Source organism: Pseudopipra pipra, chromosome Z (genome assembly GCF_036250125.1).
Source record: "Pseudopipra pipra isolate bDixPip1 chromosome Z, bDixPip1.hap1, whole genome shotgun sequence".
NCBI lineage: Eukaryota > Metazoa > Chordata > Aves > Passeriformes > Pipridae > Pseudopipra > Pseudopipra pipra.
In genome coordinates, this window is record NC_087581.1 from 70,084,183 (window position 1) to 70,103,795 (window position 19,613).

General features: G+C 37.4%; 1 protein-coding gene across 1 annotated transcript in view; it reads left to right on the forward strand.

Annotated features, from left to right (window-relative positions):
- The window catches only part of ADAMTS19 (ADAM metallopeptidase with thrombospondin type 1 motif 19), a 139,833-nt gene extending 122,052 nt beyond the window's left edge, over positions 1-17,781 (forward strand). Inside the window, exons 22-23 of the mRNA XM_064641018.1 lie at positions 14,401-14,578; positions 16,532-17,781. Coding sequence (XP_064497088.1) covers positions 14,401-14,578; positions 16,532-16,683 — 330 coding nt within the window. The 3' untranslated portion in view covers positions 16,684-17,781. The remainder of the gene's footprint in view (positions 1-14,400; positions 14,579-16,531) is intronic.
- The last annotated feature ends 1,832 nt before the right edge of the window (positions 17,782-19,613 follow it).

Sequence of the window (19,613 nt, forward strand, 5' to 3'; positions counted from 1 at the left end):
TGTTCACTGTTTTTACTCTTTAGGATTGCTCTTGACGTTGACAGAAGGCTGTTCCTTTGAGCAGAGCCAAGTTCCCCCAAGCTAATGCCAAGACTTGGCTTGAAAAATTTAAATGACCCTTCTCACACATTGAAACAAGACACTTAATGTGATCCTTTTTGGATTTGCTGCTTCCTTTGAACTCCTAAAGCATAATTTTAAATGAAGCTAATTGTTCTATTACTGAACAAATAATGTAATTAATAATCATAGTAGTGCCGTAACAGAATTAATTTGTTTTAGAGGTATAGTCACATAGAGATCAAATAGTTCTTGTGCTCTATGTTTTAACAATAATAGCAGGATCAAAGAAAATTTGATCAAAATTCCAAGCTCCAATAGGTCAATAAACACAGTAATCCTTCTAAAACTCAATGTAAAAGAAATCAGTGTAACCTGGCCTGTACACAGCATTAAAATCTGTAATGTCTTTTAAGTCAGGAAGTTGGGTCAATACTCTAAACATCACTATTCTCAACATCAATCAGTTAGGCTCTGTGCTCACCCTCATGTGGAATATGGGTATGACGAGAAAGCAAAGAATAAAAGCTCAAACTGAGCTTTTAATACTATTTCAGTAATATTACCAGTTACATTGTATTTTCCCAGTGAACGCTGTCCTTGGAATACCCCACTTAACAATGTGAGATTTACCTTCAAATGGGGAATGCTCATAGCTCACAGCTACTCCAGCACCAGTTAGGGTGAGGTGTTATTAGCAGCAGTGTCCTTTACTAAGCTGCCCTCTGACTGCCCATCTCAAAGCCATATGAGGAGAGGGTCACGCTCTGAGGAATTCATCACCTAAGGATAAACAAGTAGGCAGGGAAGAGGTGAAATGAAATGCACATGAATTGCATGTTTGTACGTCTACCTGGCTTTGTAGAGATCACATAAATGTAAAGTCATCCTCCAAAAAGGACTTATATATCAACAGCGTAGGATGCTCAAAGGTCATCTCCAGGGTACTTTATGTAGGAAGCTGTGTATATTTTTTTTGTTCTGTTATCTAGACTCTTCAGAACAAATGGAATAAATGCAGCATGAGAGGCAGGATGAATTTTGGAGCAGAGAATAATTTGGAGAGTGGGTTTTGAAAATAATAATTAAAAACTTAATTTTGATACGCTATTATCCCAGAAACTTTTGGAGATACTCAGCAAGGGATAACAGGATCAAAAGACTGGAAAAAGAAGTAGACTGTAGGTGCAGCCATTTGTAGAGATGAAAAAATATTAAGTATGTGTTCATAGTTGACCAGAGAAGATAATGTGGCATAAGTTGTAAAAAGACTGGAAAGAGCACCCATTCTGTAGAAACTAAAGAAGGAGCAGTGGCAGAATTTCTAAATGGTATCTATATGTTAGGCCAGAGATGCAAGCAAGTCAAACACGACATCTGGAATAGTGGTCCCAATAGCTGAGATGGAATTCACTTTGTCTATAGCCTGAACAAGCAAAAATGTGAACCAAAGGTTCATCTGTTACATTTTTTTCTACTGAGTCTGAAAGGGCATCTGAAGCAACTGCTTGGTTTTTACACCAATGAGTCCTAGAATTCATGGCCTATTCTGAATTATTTATTTCAGAAAATATATGCAGTGCTCCCTAGAAAGTGTGTGTGTGTACAGAGAAGAAGTTAAGTCTCCAGCTGTTGCGGGGAGACAGAGTCACTGAGAGATTTGCTAATTGAGTGGTACAGAAAGCAGATGTCAATGATGAAGATTATCTTCTGTCCCAATCAAAGAACGTGTGAAAATGGAGAGAAGAAAACAAAAACAAACCTCTTTTTTACCCAACTATTCAAGAGCATGGGACATTCAACCTTTAAACTGTGTGCTTAAACATTTGGACAGTCCCTAAATTTCCACAGCAAACAAACTCAGTTGATTTAATCTCCTTCAATTAAAAAAAAAATAGAATTTGGATAATATTAATGTTACAATTTTACTAACAACGTAATTAGCCTTGGTTTTATTCCTTGGATCCCCATCCAAAATTGTTAAGTTCTTTTAGAATCTGGGAATGAAATAGGTCTGGCCATGCATCAAAATATGACACCATCAATAGATTTATGGACAAACAAATTACATGACTTTTGTGAAATAATAGAAGCCAAAATAATACTGGCATCAAGTTAATCACTTTTATATTGACTTAATTATAGTTATTTTCCAGCAAATTAGATATGTCTTTGTTTCAGAAATGAAACATGGGAAAATAATATGGTAGATGCCAATATAAAGAAATGAGAATGGTGGATTTTTGTATGTTTCTAACTGGTCCTGTAATATTGAAAATATTAACATCTTTTGTTTTGGATAAAGTGGGTTTTTTAGTTCAATGTGCTGTAGTGTTTTGTCTGGAATAAATGTCGTGTTAAGTTCTAGAAAAATAGAACAAGACCACCCTTAATAATAAGCAAATCCACTGATAAAACTGAAAAAGATTTTGGAAGTAGACATTACCCATTTTGCACACACAAGAAGTCACACATAAATGGGAAATTCACTATCTGTATTACAGTTTGATCTACTAGGACATCTGTTGATTTTCTACTACAAGCGTCTTTAAGGTAGCAAAGTTTTTCGGAACACCAAATTGGAATCAAAAGTTAATTATGAATGGGTGTTGTGTTGTCTCTTGAGTTGCATTATCTGTAAGTGGGTTATATTAGAAAATAATTAATTTGTGGTACATCTTAATAGTTAACATCAGAATTGAACCATCCTAGGCCCCACAGAAAAACAAAGCAAGAACAAACAAGAGTAAAAGAAGCTAACAGTTCCTGATGAAAGATGCTTCCAGTCTTATCTGACAAGTGACATGATAGGGGGAGAACTATCCAATCAAACAGATAAAGAAAAGAAAGAAAAAATATTTTTAATCCAAACCTGATAACAACTACTCTATTTTTCCCTATGTGTCCTGAGAGTAGGTCTGAAGAAGGTACCACATTTATATATTAATTTTTAAAGTTTCCATCAAGAAGTGAAGAAGTATGTGCCCACAATGACCTTCTCATGGATCACAAGAGATGGTATATTGCAGAAAGAATGGGAACAGGTGCAGAAAACCAACCCTCATGGGCAGAAGATGATGCTTGGAAGATGGCAGCACATAGCAGAGGCAAATACAGCCCCGTGCTTGAATGGGTTGTAAGCCCCATCCTTACAACCAAAGCATGGTGCCACCTGAGAGAGTGGTGTGGGGAAAGAGGAGATTCACTCACACAGCTGCTGTTGTTACTTTGTCAGAGAGAGAAAAGGGTAACGCTGATAAATTTCAGCAATTGTATGAAATTGTTTCGGATTCTCCTGATTTTAAAAAAGTGGTTTTCAGGGAGGCAGGCTGAGATGCCTGCTGGGGACACAAATCAGTGGTGAAAGGATTGACTTCCAAGTCACCTTGATAGATGTGAACAGTTAGAAGAAATATGGGAAATTCCAAAAGAAAAGGAGATCTGAAATATAGTTGAATGAGGTGGGGTAGTAGAAGCAAAATTATAAAAATGCTACCAAAATATACAATTGATAACATTATAAATAACTTATGTTTTCTTATGCCCAGCAATATTTCAGAACTAAATATTGTTAGTATTAGTATGCAGTTGTTGACTTTGAACTTTTGGGCAGCTCTACAAATTTTCTGGGTGCTCCTTCGAGGCATATCCTCTGTGGTTCTACTTAAAGCCTGAAACCACTGCTTTAAGCAAAGCAGTGTGGCTGCTATTTGCTGTACCCTCTTTTGGCACTACTTGAAGCTGACAAGTGTGATTGACCGGGCTCTGGCTTACAGGTGTGAGAAAGATGGGTTTATATCATCAAAGCAAAATTTTATTTCATGTGAAGCAGAAATTGCTATGTCAGTTGGCATGAATTTTAAAAAGCTTTTCACTATACAGTGGAACCCATTTTATCTTAAATTGAATAGACTGTTAGTATCCACATTCTACATGTGACCCCTATTTTGCTGTTTTCTAATGCTGACGACTAACTGACCCTCTACCTTCTGTAATTACCTTTCATACTGACAGCTTCTCTGTTTATTGAATTGACAGATTTGGCAAACTAGCACTGACCTAAAGAATAGATGGCTGGAATAGATGTTTTAGTTATACACTGGATTCAGAGATCCAGGGTGTCCACGGAGCTTTGTAATCTGACAGGTTTCTCTCCGTAAAAATGACTGTATTTGAAAAAATTGCTCTTCCTGCAGCCTTACTGAAAAGCAACACTGTGGCTTGTTCCTTGGTAGCCTGAAAAGTGCCAATGTTTTCTTGAGAAGTGGATTGGTCGAATAAGACGCTGTTACCTGCATAACTTCTTAGAATAGCTTTTTTTTTGGAACAACTATGTGAAAGGCTTATTGAAATTTTACAGAATAATACAAAGGTATAACTCTTCAGGGAGAAAGTTTGGTTAAACTGTTAAATATCATGGTACTTACTGAAAGTCTGCACAAAGAGAAAGATAGCAGGAACCCACTTGCTTCTGCCGAGGCTTGCTCTGTGCTGGCTTTTGGCTTGTGGATGTAGTGATCCCTTGGAAGGCCAGGCAAAGGAGACAGATTCACACCTAGCAGGAGGATGTGTCATCCAGCTACAAATGCAGAAGTCACAGAGGATAGCACAGGCAGCTTGCCATCACCTCCTTTGCCACTGCTCATGTCTTCCAAGCCATTCTAGTGCAGTCTAGATCCAGGCGGATATAAATTTCCTGACTTTTCTGCTTGTGAGTCTTACTGTGCCAGGCCACACATTACTGCTGCAGGAGATTCACATATGCACATATATGCATATAATCGTTGATATAAATAAAGAAAAACATTCTTGTTAATTGCTGAATAGAAGCAATGTCCTGTATCTGCTATGTGCTCTCCCAGAAGTGCCTATCAATTGTTGTTGAGGGTGCTGGGATCTTTGAACTGTGAGTCTTCTGGAAGGCTGATGCGTGATTCAGCAGGTAGATAAATGGTGCTTTTCCAATGAAATCTTTACTCTTAACACTCTACTCTGCAACCAGTACAGTGCACAGCTTTATAGCCCAACTAGCAGGATGCATATCCCAGAACACTCTTCTGAATGAGGAAGAGTAGTATCTGAGCATCCCTTCAGTGTCCTTGTTCTGATACTTAATTCTTGCTTAATCAGGCTTGGTCTGAAAAGGTTATTCTCAATAGATTTTATAAGATAAGGACTACACTGACTACCAGAATTTCAGTGTGTCGAGGAGCTGTGCTGAATTTATGTGCAAAAATCCACCATCACATAACATCATAAGTAAGTAAGTAAGAAAGGAGCCAGTGGAATTAGAAGTAACGTTGGACAGAAAAAGAGGGGTGGGGAACCTTTCTGGAAATGGTTTGGAGGGCTTTGGGGACCTTGGGTGGTCTTGATTCACCTCCTACGGTCCATGAACACTTCTTGGTCTCATCCCTGCGCTTGCATGGTACTGCACTGTGTTTATCTCCAGGAACTAAAACAAAGATGTTTGTCCCAGGAAAGTGCTGCCGTACCTCTGCATGGCCCCCATCTCCAGCCACATGTTGTTCTTTCCCACGACGTGTTACTACCAGCAGTCCTTGGTTATTACCAACAATCCTTGTCTGGTATTGTCAGCAATCCTTGGTTGGCTCCAGAGCCAACCAGCTATTGGTGTTTGGGATACACACATTATCCCCTTGTCTCCTGGGACTCTGCAGTACTTGACTCTGCATTATGAGACAGTATAGAAGTTGGAAAACACTGCAGTTTGTCCGACTTTTTGTGGCTGGTCCCACAATTTGGAATAGAATAGCAGTTCCCTGACATTTTGAATCACATACTTTTTTATCTTTTCAATGTAGACATTTGCTGCACGCTCAGTAATTTCTGTTTTAATGGTCTTTCTTGCTTTTGTTTAGTGATACACATTGGGGAATTCATTTCATCAGTGTTCATGATAATGCCTAGATTTATTTTTTTTTTTCTGATAGCTGACAAGTCATTCCAAAGTGTTTAGCATGTACAGGAAAATTCAATTACTCATTCTGGTGCTGAGACTCAGTCTAGTAGATGTTCTTTTGCTTGGTATTATCTACATCTCTAAGATCATCTCTCTCCCTTTCCAAATGTTTTCCTCAGCATCTCTGACTGTATGATCTGCCAATGCATAACTCCTTCAGCTGGTTCACTTGGGTTCTGTTAGAATTTATGTAATCTGTCTGCTCTCATGGGATATAGCTGATTTTTTTTTTTGTTGGAAAATGTTTTTCTTTCATGATTTTTTTTATCCTATATTTCATGCCGCTAAAGAAAATACTGCCTCGGGAGTTTATGCTTGTGATAAACTTGATCTTCTATGAAATACTCATTTTGTCAAAAAATTATTTATTAGGGGTTTTTTGTTACTTTTATTACTTTTTACTTGTGTAATTCTCACTGTTTTCTACTAGCTTATAACCAGTGGCAAAATGAAAATACTTAAAATATATATATAACTGAATCTTGAAAATTTCTTCTGAAATAATTGTTTCAGAGGCTGTCTTGAGCACAAAAACCATGAAGCAGTAGAGTTTTCAGTTTTCAAAGCTGTAAGGAGAGGGGACAACAGAACTACCACCTTGGACTTCCAGAGGGCAGACTTTGGCCTGTTTAGAAGATTGGTTGACTGAGTCCCTTGGGAGGCAGTCCTGAATGGTGAAGGAGTCCAGGAAGGCTGGACGTTCTTCAAGAAGGAAATCCTAAAGGTGCAGGAGCAGGCTGTCCCCATATGCTGAAAGATGAGCTGACAGGCCTGGCTGAATAGAGAGCTTTGGCTGGAACCTGGGGAAAAAAGGAGTTTATGACCTTTGGAAGAAGGAGCAGGCAACTCAGGAGCAGTACAAGCACTACACTGTCGTGAGGTAATGCAGGGAGAAAATTAGAAGGGCCAAAGCACAACTAGAACTTAACCTGCCTACTGCCATAAAAGACAATAAAAAAATGCTTCTATGAATACATGACTAACAATAAACAAGGGCTAAGGAGAATCTCCGCCCTTTATTGGATGCAGTGGGAAACATAGTGATGAAGGATGAGGAAAAACCTGAGGTACTTAATGCCTTCTTTGCCTCAGTCTTTAATAGTCAGACCAGTTGTTCTGCGGGTTTGAAGCTGCCTGAGCTGACACACAGGGAGTAGAAGTAGAACCAAACTCCCATAATCAAAGGGACAAATGGTCGTTAACCTGCTCCATCACTTAGACATGGACAAATCCACAGGGCTGGAGGAAATCCACATAAGCGTCCTGAGGGAGCTGAAAGGAGGATCCAGGCCTGTCAGCCTGACCTCAGTGCTGGGGAAGGTCGTGGAGCAGATCATCCTGAGTGACATCCCATGGCACGTACAGGCCCAGTCAGCACGTGGGCTTATGAGAGGCTTGACCAACCTGATCTGCTGTGACAGGGTGATCTGCTTAGTGGATGAGGGAAAGGCTGTGGATGTTAATATAATTATGCACTCAAAGGCTAATATTTCGGATTGTTTTGAAGAGTTCATTTTCATCAGTCCCAAATAGCATACTCCAACTAATTTCACCAGAAAGATAAAGGTAATTATGTCGTCAAATCTAACTGCTTCCAGATTCTTGTTTGCATGTGTGATACTTAGGAATGGAAAGTCACCTTCTGCCAAAATACCGTGGAATGACATATCAGATATGAAAGTTTGAAATATAATAAGACTTGCTCATCATTAAGCACTAATGGCAATGATATATATGTGTGTGAGTCAGCACAGGCAGGCGTCCGGGACAACCACAAATCCATGGCTAAAATACAAAAAGTAGGTTTACTTCTGTTTCCTCACTAAGGGGATATTCCCAAAGCAGAATATGGGCAGAGGTACAAAAATAGAGATGCAGGTGCCACTAAACCCACTTCATGCTAGAGGATCCACCTCCCTGGGCAGCCCATTCCAATGCCCAATCACTCTTTCTGCAAAGAACTTCCTCCTAAAGTTCAAAAAGCCATTAATGATGAGAGAAAAATGCTGGTACCTTCCATGATACTTGGGAGGAAATGAGAGGCATTTTTAAATGAAGGGGTTTTTTAATGAAATTGGGCTCCAGGTTGTCATACCTTTAACAAAACAAACTAGTGTCACTGGGACAATCCAGATTTTTAAATCATGAAGTGGATTATTGTGTTTCATTAGTTCATCAGAGAAAGAAATTGGGGAATGGAACCTGGATTTCAAATACAGACAAAGAATTTGCTACTTCTGAGCCCAGTCCAGAAAGCCCATTCAGATTCAAGCCTATCAAACCTATTCAGAGTAGATGGGTAGTGATATTCTGAAGAATAGATGTGCATATACTGACCTAGAAAAAATGAGTTGTTTTTTGCTGCTTCTTGTCTTGATACCAAAGGCAGTTTTGCCTCCTTAGCCAAACAATTGAACTGTTCTGCATGGGAGCCTAAAAAGGATTAAAAAAAAAAAAAGGGTAAGAGAAAAAAAAAAAAAAAAAGAAAAGGAAGAAAGGTCCAGATTCTTGAGATGAGATGATGAAGGTTTCCTCCATATGAACCCTATCTCTAGCTTATCAAAGGTGAGCTGGGGTTCTGTCTGTCTTGATTTAAAATCTTATCTCTTTTGAACAGTTATACAGTGCAAGTTCTTACTTCAGAAAGAAGAGCTACAAAGAAAAAAATGGAGGGGGGGGCAGGGTAAAGTGCAGAAGAAGGGGGAAAAAAAGAAAAAATAAAAATAACATAAGTAGGGACACCTCAAACTTGCTAAACTTAGAAGAGACCAACAACAGAATTTGTTCAGCTAAACTTAGCACAAGTTCTGAATTTTAAATTTGGCATTCTGAGGTGTTGGGTGTGTCAGAAATGAGAGAGGCACAAAGACCTTCCTGGAAATGATGCATGAGAGAACTCCATCTTATGCTTGTAACCATCAGTCCTCCTTTTTCTACCAGTTACACTATTCACAAATGCCTTTATTTTTAAAAAAAGTACTTAAGTAAATTGCAGATTATTTTCTTTATTTAGATAACCTTTAAGAATATTGTTAGACACAATAAAAAGCCTTTGTGGCAAACAAATGCACCCCTTTATCTATAACCTGTCTTCAAAAGCAAACTTCATAGAAAAATAAAATACAAAAAGATTTTGCAAGCATGTCAGCAAATATGAATCCTGCTGCTAAATTCTAATTGCTTTCTATTCTTGTTTCACACTCACTTTACGAAAAGTTTGAAACCGCTTAAATGCTGGAACTGATGAACCTATACATAAATATTTAGGAATGCTCTGCTAATAATTTCCAGTAAAACTCATCGCTGAGTTTCCTTGTGAGCACGTCAGTCTCTGCTTTGAGTGCTACTTAGACTTGTAAAACCCTTTTATTGAACTGTCCATTTATTTTTGAAAATAAATTGTCCGAGTCAATTCTGTTAACACTGTCACAGATTGTCTTTTTCATTGTGGATTGTATCAGCCTCTGCAGTGATTGCCTGTTGTCTTGGCAAAAAGATGCATTTTGACCGTTACTGTCTGCCAGTGACAATTTTTCCCTTAATTTAGGAATTCCTACTTCTTATAAAGGCCAGCTGGAAGCAGCTAATGCATTACAGCAACTTCCTCAGCTGTTGGCCTTGGGAATATGTATTCTCTCCAGAATATATATCCTTGGCAGGGAGCAGAAAGAAGGAATCTTGGGTAACGGGTGTGCATGCCAAGTGAAAGGATTGTTATATTTAACGCCTAGTTTCTGTCCTTGAAATTATGTCTAAAAGAAGTTCAAAAGTAGGACAAAATTCAAACAGGGTGGGTAGATTTTTTTTTTTAAAGAAAGAATAACTTTAAAAAAAAAAATAGCTGTTAAGTACCTTTACCCAGGATTTTTTTTCTAATCTTTAGCAGGAATGTTTTACATGTCTTGCTGCTTGAATGATTTTACAGTACATTTAGGACTGTGTCCAAAATGCACAGATTAACAGCCACATAAAGAAACCTCTGGCTGTGTATTAGAACATTTAGTCTAAACCTACAAATACAGTTGTCCTACGGGAATTTTTGCTAATCAGCTACATGGCCTTAAAGTGTAGGTCATCTGAACAGTCAGAAGTAAAATGCAATTAACCTCCCACAAAAATAAAATATCACATGTGCAAGACTGACGTCTGGGAGGTAGATGGGCTGCGAAGAAGAACTATAGAAATGTATTCTTCATTCACTAATAATAAAAACTGTGAGTTTAAATTAATCTGAGATCTTCTAAAGTAATGAAAATTCTACATATTGCTTTGGAGTGGGCATTTTCTGTAACTTATGTGTGTAAGCTTTATGTTAATACATATATAAACATAAAAATTTCAAGCAGTTTTTCTTACCTGTTTAATATGTTAAAGTGAAAATATTTTCTATTTCCTGTAAATTGAAAGTTTTGTTACAGTTTTAAACATGGAAATTCCACAAATATGCAGAACCTATACAGCTTTATCTACATACCATAAGCACTACCTAAAAGTGACAGCTGCACATCCAGTGAGAGGTATTTACCTCAGGTTGAATATTTTCAGTGAGAGAAATCTAAAGGTGAGGGAAGGCTGGGAAGCAGTTTTGCAAGAATCTGCTTCAGCCAGAATGCACATATACAGTAAAATGAGTATCAAAATGAGGGTCAGAGCTGTTGCTCCAAAGTGTATCCAGCTGATTTGCAGAGGTTGAGGTGTCTCCCAGTGAAATCAGACCAAGTCCATAGTTTTGCAGGGTAAAGAAGAAAAATGTTCTGAATGCTTTTTATCCTCCCATGTTCAGTGGCTGCTCTCAGTTACAGCAGCACTTTGTGGATGTGTTTGCAGGACGAATTTGGTTTAAGGCCACTTCACGGAGACAGAAACCTCACTGTTTGTGTGGCTAGCAAGTCCACTGCTAAATGCCACACCTCATGTATGGTTTCCCTATTTCATACTACTTCAAATTACTTAGAATATAAGGTAATGTAGATATGGGATAATATAGATATGGTAAAAAGGCTTCCAGTCAGTAGAATTCTTAATTCTGAAGTCAGACCGCTGCAGCTGCTGCTGCTGCTCTGTGAACATGGAAGAGCACAGCTTGCCTATCAGATCCCTCACTGATTTTAAAACCCTAATGGTTTAGAAAAAATCTCACTTTACTTGTAAACTGACCAGACTGGTTTTGAAAGTTTTGGATTACAAATCACTGTGGTAGCCCTGCCTCTTCACAGTTTATCCAAACGTCTTACGAGACTTAGTAATAAGTTCCCAGTTTTTAAAAATAAGAATAAATACACTGTTAAAATCTAGTACATTTCTGTGAAAAGAAAAGAAGATAGAACAGAAGACAAATTTCTTTATTTCCTGTATGAACTGAGACATTTCATTTAATCATCACTTGATATCAGTTTCTTTGTCTAAAGTTGTGATGTTAATAAGTAGGTCAAGCAAGACTGAAACTAATTTTGTTTTCAATATCTGTACATCTTTGGATAGAAAATTCAATTGTAATGTTTCATAACACTCTTTGAAATATCTCACAAAGGCCAGTGGAGGCTCAGTTATTAAAAGGGTATTATTTCACCAGTTACAATTTTAATGCCAAAATCTTGCCAGATTCTGCATAGAAACTCAGGGCCTAAACCCTGATGATCTGTTTGTTCCATATTGTGTCAGTTGCAGTCACAAGAACCTTTCAGGCCAGAACTCATTTGATGTAGAGGTGATGTGACTGCTAACATAGTGCTCTCCACAAAGGCATCTGCCTACACGAATTGTTGGTCATTACCAGTTAGCAGATAAACCACTAAAGCCCATTTTGTTAGCAGAAGTGTACTGTTTTCAAATCCCATTCCCCTCCCCAGTACTCCAAATGTCTAGGTTGCACCTACTCATCCTAGAATAACCAAAGTTTAAGGACAGATAAATTATTGTTAGGAATCTTATGTACCAGGTCCACCTGCCTGTGTCCTCCTCCTCTGTAGCTGATAAAAGATACATATATACTGCAAGCTCACACATGCTCTGACTTTGGTTAATAAACATGCAAGTGTTTTACTGAAGGGAAAAATGTAACACTGTGTGCAATATTACTCTAAATTAAGATCACTATGTTAATATTTAAATATTATCTTCATCTTATTAGACATCTTCCGCATACTAGCTTCATCATATTGCCTTCATCTTTCCTTCACTCTCACATTTCTTTTCTTTTTGTGTTGTAGTTTAGGTTTTGACTTTTTTCTTTTTTTTTGCTAACTTTGCTATTCCACTGTTTCAATTTTAATTTAGTTAATATATTACAAAAATAAATCTCTCTAAAATTACAGTGAGAGGAATTCAAGAAGTGGCTAGAATTTTGGCAATATTAAGATCAATGTTCTGGCTGTTATTGTTAAAAAAATTTGTGTAGGTATATGCATGATTATTCATGTTGACTATGTGCATAACGTTGGCCATTATAGGAATTCAGATTATTTTAAGCTGCACAGAGGAAACACAGAGAATTCAGGAAAAGGAATTCTGTTGAGAGGCTTTTTCTCATGCAATTTTAAAGCAGTAATCTAAACTCAAAGTTGATGACAGACTTCTACTTCAAAAATGCTTCGGTACTAACTGATTTCCCTCCTGCAAACAGCATATTTGTTCATATGTTAAACTGTGGTTGACATTGAACAGAGAACTATCTATTTGTAATTTAATATCTTTACATATGTTGGCCCATGCAGGCTGTATCTGATTAACTTAGCAAGACATTGACTCTGTGGAGTTACTCCCCATATACATCACTGAGAACAGAAGCAAAATCAAGTCCACTTGCTGCCTTTATAGAATGCCAGTGTTTGATTTCATGTGGCTAGAAGGGGAAGTGTGGTTTGGACTTGTTCTGTCCCATGTGAAAACACCCTTCAAGTATATCCTAGTCTCTTGTACCTCTCTTGGTACAAGAGTCCAAAAGGTAGGAGTCCCACTCTTCTAGATGTACATATTTGGGTGCAAGCTCTCTGTTTCCTCTTTAGCACATGTAAACTTCTTCTCCCATTAACAGTGTTTCAAATGTCACTTAAAAGCACATAGATAACAAAACTAAGGGGTAAAAGCTCCTCCAGTGTTTCCTACACTGAAAATTTTTTCATTCTTTGCAGAAAACTATACTTCTTCATCTCCATCTTGAGACAGGATGGTTGCAAAACATCTTTTGTTATAGCATCCTCTCCTTGTCTTCCTCTCTCATTTCATTTTTTTTTTTTCAGATGCTTCTTGAAGCCTCACAAGGAAATGTATTCTGGATATTTACGTAATTAAGATTTTTCAGAATAAAAATATTTTCAGGACTAAAAAGCAAAAATTTTCAGCCAGAGCTCTTATCACTCATTGCAAGAAATTGATTAGTATTTGAAGACGTCCTCTGTAGTACATTTCTCCAAAACTTACTGAAATGTCTGGGTAATTGAGTCAAAATCATGAGAGGATAGAAGAAAATTCCAATATATAATTTTTTTTTAACAGATTTATAGTTAAAGCATATAAAGAATATGTGTCAATGGGCATGAAAGTAATTCATGTCCTAAGAAAGTCAGTGAATTGTCCACAAAAAGTCAGTGAATTGTCCACAAAAAGTCAGTGAAGAGGAAAGCATGGTTTGGGGTTTTTCTTTTGTTTGGAATGGGTTTTGTATGTATCTGTACAGCACTGCCCAAGTCTTCATTCTACTATATTATGTTGCTGTGATAGGAATAGAAAGTTACTGGCGTTACAGTGCTCAGCTGTTTTACTTCCTTACCTCATTCTCTGTGGCAACAAGCTGGAAGGGTTGATTAAAAACTAGGTATCACGTCTCACACAATGTGTTTCATTTGTGGGACACCTGAAAACATGAAGATGTGATGCAAAGAGAGGAGGCATTCATTCACTCTGCTCAGTGGAAGGAGCACTTTTGCAGTTGTTAATTAATGTCTTACTTAAAAATTCTATTCTCTGTTAGTGTCTTACTTAAAAATTCTTTTCTCTGTTAGTGTCCGTGAACAATTTTTTTTTTTCCATCACTTTCACCTCTAACAAATTAGGATAGAGATACAGGAGAGCAGCTTCTGCTCCCTTCAGGCACATTGCTGTTTCAGTTTCATCACAGGCTCTACAAAATGGACATTGACAGCAATAGGATGCTGGAATCAGTCCTTCACTTAACACTGCAAATTTATTTGTGCTTTTTTAATTGATTTTCATTTAGCTAACCAAACGGAATTCAGAAATCTTGGAATGCTGACGTCTGAAGGAGCAGCCACTGACATCACCTGAACTGGCATTTCATCTTCACGATTATGAAAGGCAAAAATACCTTTCCAATGAATGTGTCTTCTTGTGTCTTCCAGTGCTCCGTTACCTGTGGCAAGGGGATGCAATCCCGAGTCATCCAGTGCATGCACAAGATCACGGGGAGGCATGGCAATGAATGCTTCTCTTCAGAAAAGCCTGCAGCCTACAGACCCTGTCATCTCCACCCCTGCAACGAGAAAATTAATGTTAACACAATAACATCACCCAGGTTAGGTAAGCGGTCAAAACGGCACGTTACCGCTAGAAATGCCTTTTCATTTCTTTCTCTCCGTAGATTAATGATGCTCTCAGCTTAAAAACAGAAGGCTAGGACTAAGGAGATACTCAGGAGATGTAAATTCTATGCAGAGACTCCTGTCACTGCCTCAGTTTTCCAGTGGGTACGCCACAGACTGTACCTCAGAGTGGTGAAGGGTTTTTGTTAACCAAGGAATATATTATGAGACTGTATGATATTGTGGCCACAAAATACCCTATGGGAAAATATTTTTATTTTAGAGACACTATAAACATATTTGGTTTCATATATGTTCATCCATTCAATTTTATCAGACATTTCTAAAGTAAGAAAATACCTTCTTTTCTCTTTAAAAACCATGCAAACTATGTTCTCTTGACATTTGTGAGACCAAGGAGGCCCTTATTTATTCCTCAGATGCAGACAGCTCTTTCCACTTGCCTTTAGTTCAAATGTCCACAATTTATGCCTGATCTATTAGGATATGTGAAGGAAAATTACTAACACGAAGAGATTTGCTGTTCCTGGAGGAACTCAGATTCTCTTTTGTTCTTAAAGAAATTACATTATTGCATAGTTACAGAACTGTTAATTCTGTTGTTATTTTCTAGTGCACTGTTGATGGTGACTACCAATAGCTCCCCAAGTCATTCTTCTGCATTTTGACCATGTGTGGGGAATATTCAAAGGCCTGCTGTATGACAGCATAGCCTTTCCAGCTGATTTTCCAGAGCCCTTTTTAATATAAACCTTCCTGTCTAATAGGTTTCTCCTGCATGGAGAACAAGTCCAGCATTTCAGTCAGTGAAGGGTATTTCTCTTTGAAGTTTTTAGCCTTTAAACATTTCTCTGTAGTAGACGTTTCAGTTTGCTGGATGGGATGGCAGCTGTAGCTCATGGCCCTCTCCTCCCACTGTTGTAAAGTTCTTGTTTGTACTTTATCTTTCTTTGCTTAACTGATCTCTCAGAAGCAAGAGGCCATCACTCCATCACTGCAACTTTCCCTCTGGTGAGGTATAAGCAGCTTTGTGTCATGAAGTAAAGTGAATCAGGAAGATTCACAGAAAAAATACGGTGTCAGATTCATTAAAATTTGACTTGGTGGGAAGTACACAAAAAAAGATTGGGCTAATTTGCACTCATGGAATGGATTATGTAGCACTGATGTTAGTAATCTACAGGTCAGTGTCATCCAGCATGGAGCCAGAATCCAATCCAACAGAAACATTAACATCTCCAAAATAAATAATGTAATGCTTCTCTTCAACATATTGATAATTTTGGCCTCCAGTTCCATTGATATTATGCAGCAGAGATCCTTTGGGTTTGAGGGTAGGGCTAACGAAAGCTGATAGGGGTTGCGCCACCAGCCCTTTTACAAGCGCTCTTGGTTTCTCTTCTATTAAAATAGAAGAGTGGCTCAAATCTGAGACTGATTTTTCAGTTCGGTGTTTATGATGGATTTTGGATGATATCTTGTTCTTTTACCCTATTTTTCAGTGGTTTTCCATTTTAATTCCGTGCACGCGCTACAACCTGAAAAACTAAATGTTCAAAGTTCCAAATTTGGTTCTGCAGTCCTTCTATGGTAAGCTCTCTGAGAGGCTTCCATAAGTGAAACAGGGCAGGAAGATGGGCTTCACTCGCTCATGAGGAGACAGCTGCATGACATTAAACTAATTAAGCTCAATGCAACTTAATCTAATTTGTAAATTAAGCTGGCCTTAAAAAATTTTGATGTTGAACATATTGACAACAGGACGAGGGAGGGGGTGTGACAGTGTTGTTTCTTTTATTTCATATCTACATCTGTTACCCTTTCTCTTCTCCAGACACACCTCTTTTGTCCTTGTCTCCTTTGCTACCTGATTCTTCACTAATAAATGCAACAGCAACGTATATTTGATTTTCTGGTTGTTGTTTCACAGCTGCTTTAACATTCAAGTGCCTGGGAGACCAGTGGCCTGTGTACTGCAGAGTGATAAGAGAGAAGAACCTCTGTCAAGACATGAGGTGGTATCAGCGATGCTGTGAGACGTGCAGGGACTTTTATGCGCAAAAAATGCAACAAAAGAGTTGACCTCTGTCAGGCTGGCTGGCTCTCAGCTCTTTGCAATATTATTATTTATAAACACACACACACACACACACACACACACACACACGCTTTTTCAGACCAAATATTATCAGATGACATATAATTTAATCAAATTAATTTATTTTTTGCCTGCCAGACATCCTTAATGGTTTTGGTTAGACAGCCAACATGTTTTATCCTCTGACATTTCCATAATTAATTTTTATATGAACACATTTGAATGCATTATCAGAATTTTTAAAAAAATAGTAACTAGTATTTTAAATGTTTATTTTCAGTAGGGTCATCTCTGTTGCAAAAAGAAAAGTCATGTTATCTTGAATTTATTTTAATTTAGCTGAATAGTTTTGTTGTATATGGAAATAAAGCCCTTTTTAATTTTATTATATTTTTGACATTCAGAGTCAGAATGATCTTGTGTATTTTGCAACAGATGTTGAGGTGAGTAAGCTAACATTATTGAACAGTTTATTACAGAATGTATTGTGAAATTAGTTCATTTGATTTAGGAACATACTGAAGGGGATATTCTACTGTAACTTATAACGTATTATAAACAAGAAAATTAAGATAGCTTAAGTAGAGATTTTGATCATTCTCATGGACACATACTTGAACACAAGTATTGAATCAATGAAACACTGTAGAGATTTACACTGAATCACTGTTGCACTGTTTGAGGTAGTGTAGAGAAATACAGTCCTAGAACTTATACCATCCTATGAATCCATGTCTGTACTGTTTTAACACATCACTTGAGTTTAAACATTTTGAAAAAAAAAAAAAAAACCATGCCCCTCTATACCTTTGTGTGTCCTCTTGCAGATTTACAAATGGAAGAATCCTTTCTTTTGCCACTTGTATGAATTAATCCGTTACACATTCTCAGTTCTCTGTAGATGATTTAGAAAATAGCTTTGTAATTCTACTTTAGTTTTATCTTTGTTTAATGAAAAAGTCTTTATAAAAATTAAATGTTTTACAGTTTTGTGAAACATTATGAAACAGCTAAGATTTTCCTTATGAGAAAATATTGTACATGATTCACATGATTTTTACATTTTCAATAAAAAGTAAAGCTCCTTTTTGTTATTTGAATTTTTCCTCTTCTGGGTATCTGTGTCTGGTAGACAAATCCACCACTGAACTTGGTGGGTCTTCTGCCTCCATTCTGTAATGCAAGCCTTTAGTTATGCCGTGAAAACATGTAGGAGAGCAAAACCTGAAGGCAAGACAGCTGGAGAAATAAGCCAGAAAGGCATCATATTTTCTACTCAAATACTTAGATGCAGTCTTAACTCCTGTTGAAATCAACGTATGTGCTTTAAAATAGCTGTACTATCAAAATCTTCGGTTTGGCATCTTACTACTGTGAATTCAAAAACTGTGACTTTAATGAGGTGCTAATTTATGATTTTAAATTAAGCATCTTCTGGTTTTAAAAAGTAAAGAAGGAAAGGAAAATAACACTGACATCATGGAATGTGATACTATATTTTGTATAATTAAAAAGCTTCAATGCACAGAAAATTCAGTTGCTCTTGGGCATCACTCCTAAAGTCTAATAGAATTATTGTAGTTGGCAGGCAAAAGAAACAATCATTATTTTAACTTTTCTTCGTATTTAGCACCCAATCTTGCTAATAGTTCTGCACTCACTTGAATGACAACTAAAAATCAAGCTAAAGAAAAGATGTCTCCAGACTAGGCACCAGAGGACAATTTTTTTATCAGCCACTGATAACATCCTCACTATTCTGAATGTTTATGGTCTGCTGATTTTGAATATTCCACCAACAGGAATTGTTGGATTAATCACAGAAATTTAAAAGTACATTTTAACTTTCCCTGTATCTGTCAAAAACAGATGAGTGATTTGTGCTGAACTAATCATTTTATAACAACATGATAAAAAGAAAATACTTTTAGTTGGGACTCAGGGATTTAAAGTTGCATAGTCAAATGACATTCTTTTTAAATGTAATCACTGAAATCAGGATGTTGCAATGCTGATAGTTCTAGTTCTGATTCCCTTAGCAACTGTAGAACAAAATTATTAATTAAATATATGTGAATCATTTTGAAGAAAATTTGTGTATAAATAGCAAATATACCCCTTCCTTCTCTGTATGAATTTGAAAGCAAGTTCATTTTACTCTTCAGTGTATTCTATCATCATTCAGAGGAGCAGCACAGATCGAAATACCCCTTTTGTCAGAAAATTATAAGAACCTTCTGAGAATGTGCCCAGCCTGTGACCTGAGCCCCAGCACGCCGTGGGGAGGGCATGCATCAGCCAGCCCTACACAGCCCTTCCACAGACCTGAGTGGCAGTAGGCAGCCCTTTCCAGCTGTGTTCAGAGGAGCCATAGCCTTATGCAGGCATAGACATTCCAGAGTTTACTTGCTTTTTTGGATTTGTTCTTTCTTCTTCGGCAACAATCCCTCTGCATTAATATGTTTTCCTTCCAGCCTGATGAATATGTAAAATTTCAACTAATGAATGTCAAATCAGTCAAGTTCAGTTGACATATAAAGGTGAAATTCACTCTAGCTCATAAGGGCCATAGTAGGCTTCTCCGCTAATTAAATCCCACTTAGACCCTATTTTGTTGGATTAAGTGGGATTTAAATGGTACACAGGGTTTGTGCTAGGCTGGTGCACAGTGGGCTTCCTTCTTCCCACATATGTGCTGGCTAGCTACAGCAGTGATCAAAAGTTCCAATACCTACCACTTCCTATAACTTTCTTATAGAAATACATGAATTTTAATCACATTGCCATTTATTCTGAAGGGAAATTGCTGCTTTATTCTGGAGGAACTGGCTTAGGCTTTGGGTTGTTATGATTTTTTTCATTCAGTTTTTGTTGTCATCTTCAGTGACAGAGAAGCAGTCTGGTATATTCTAAA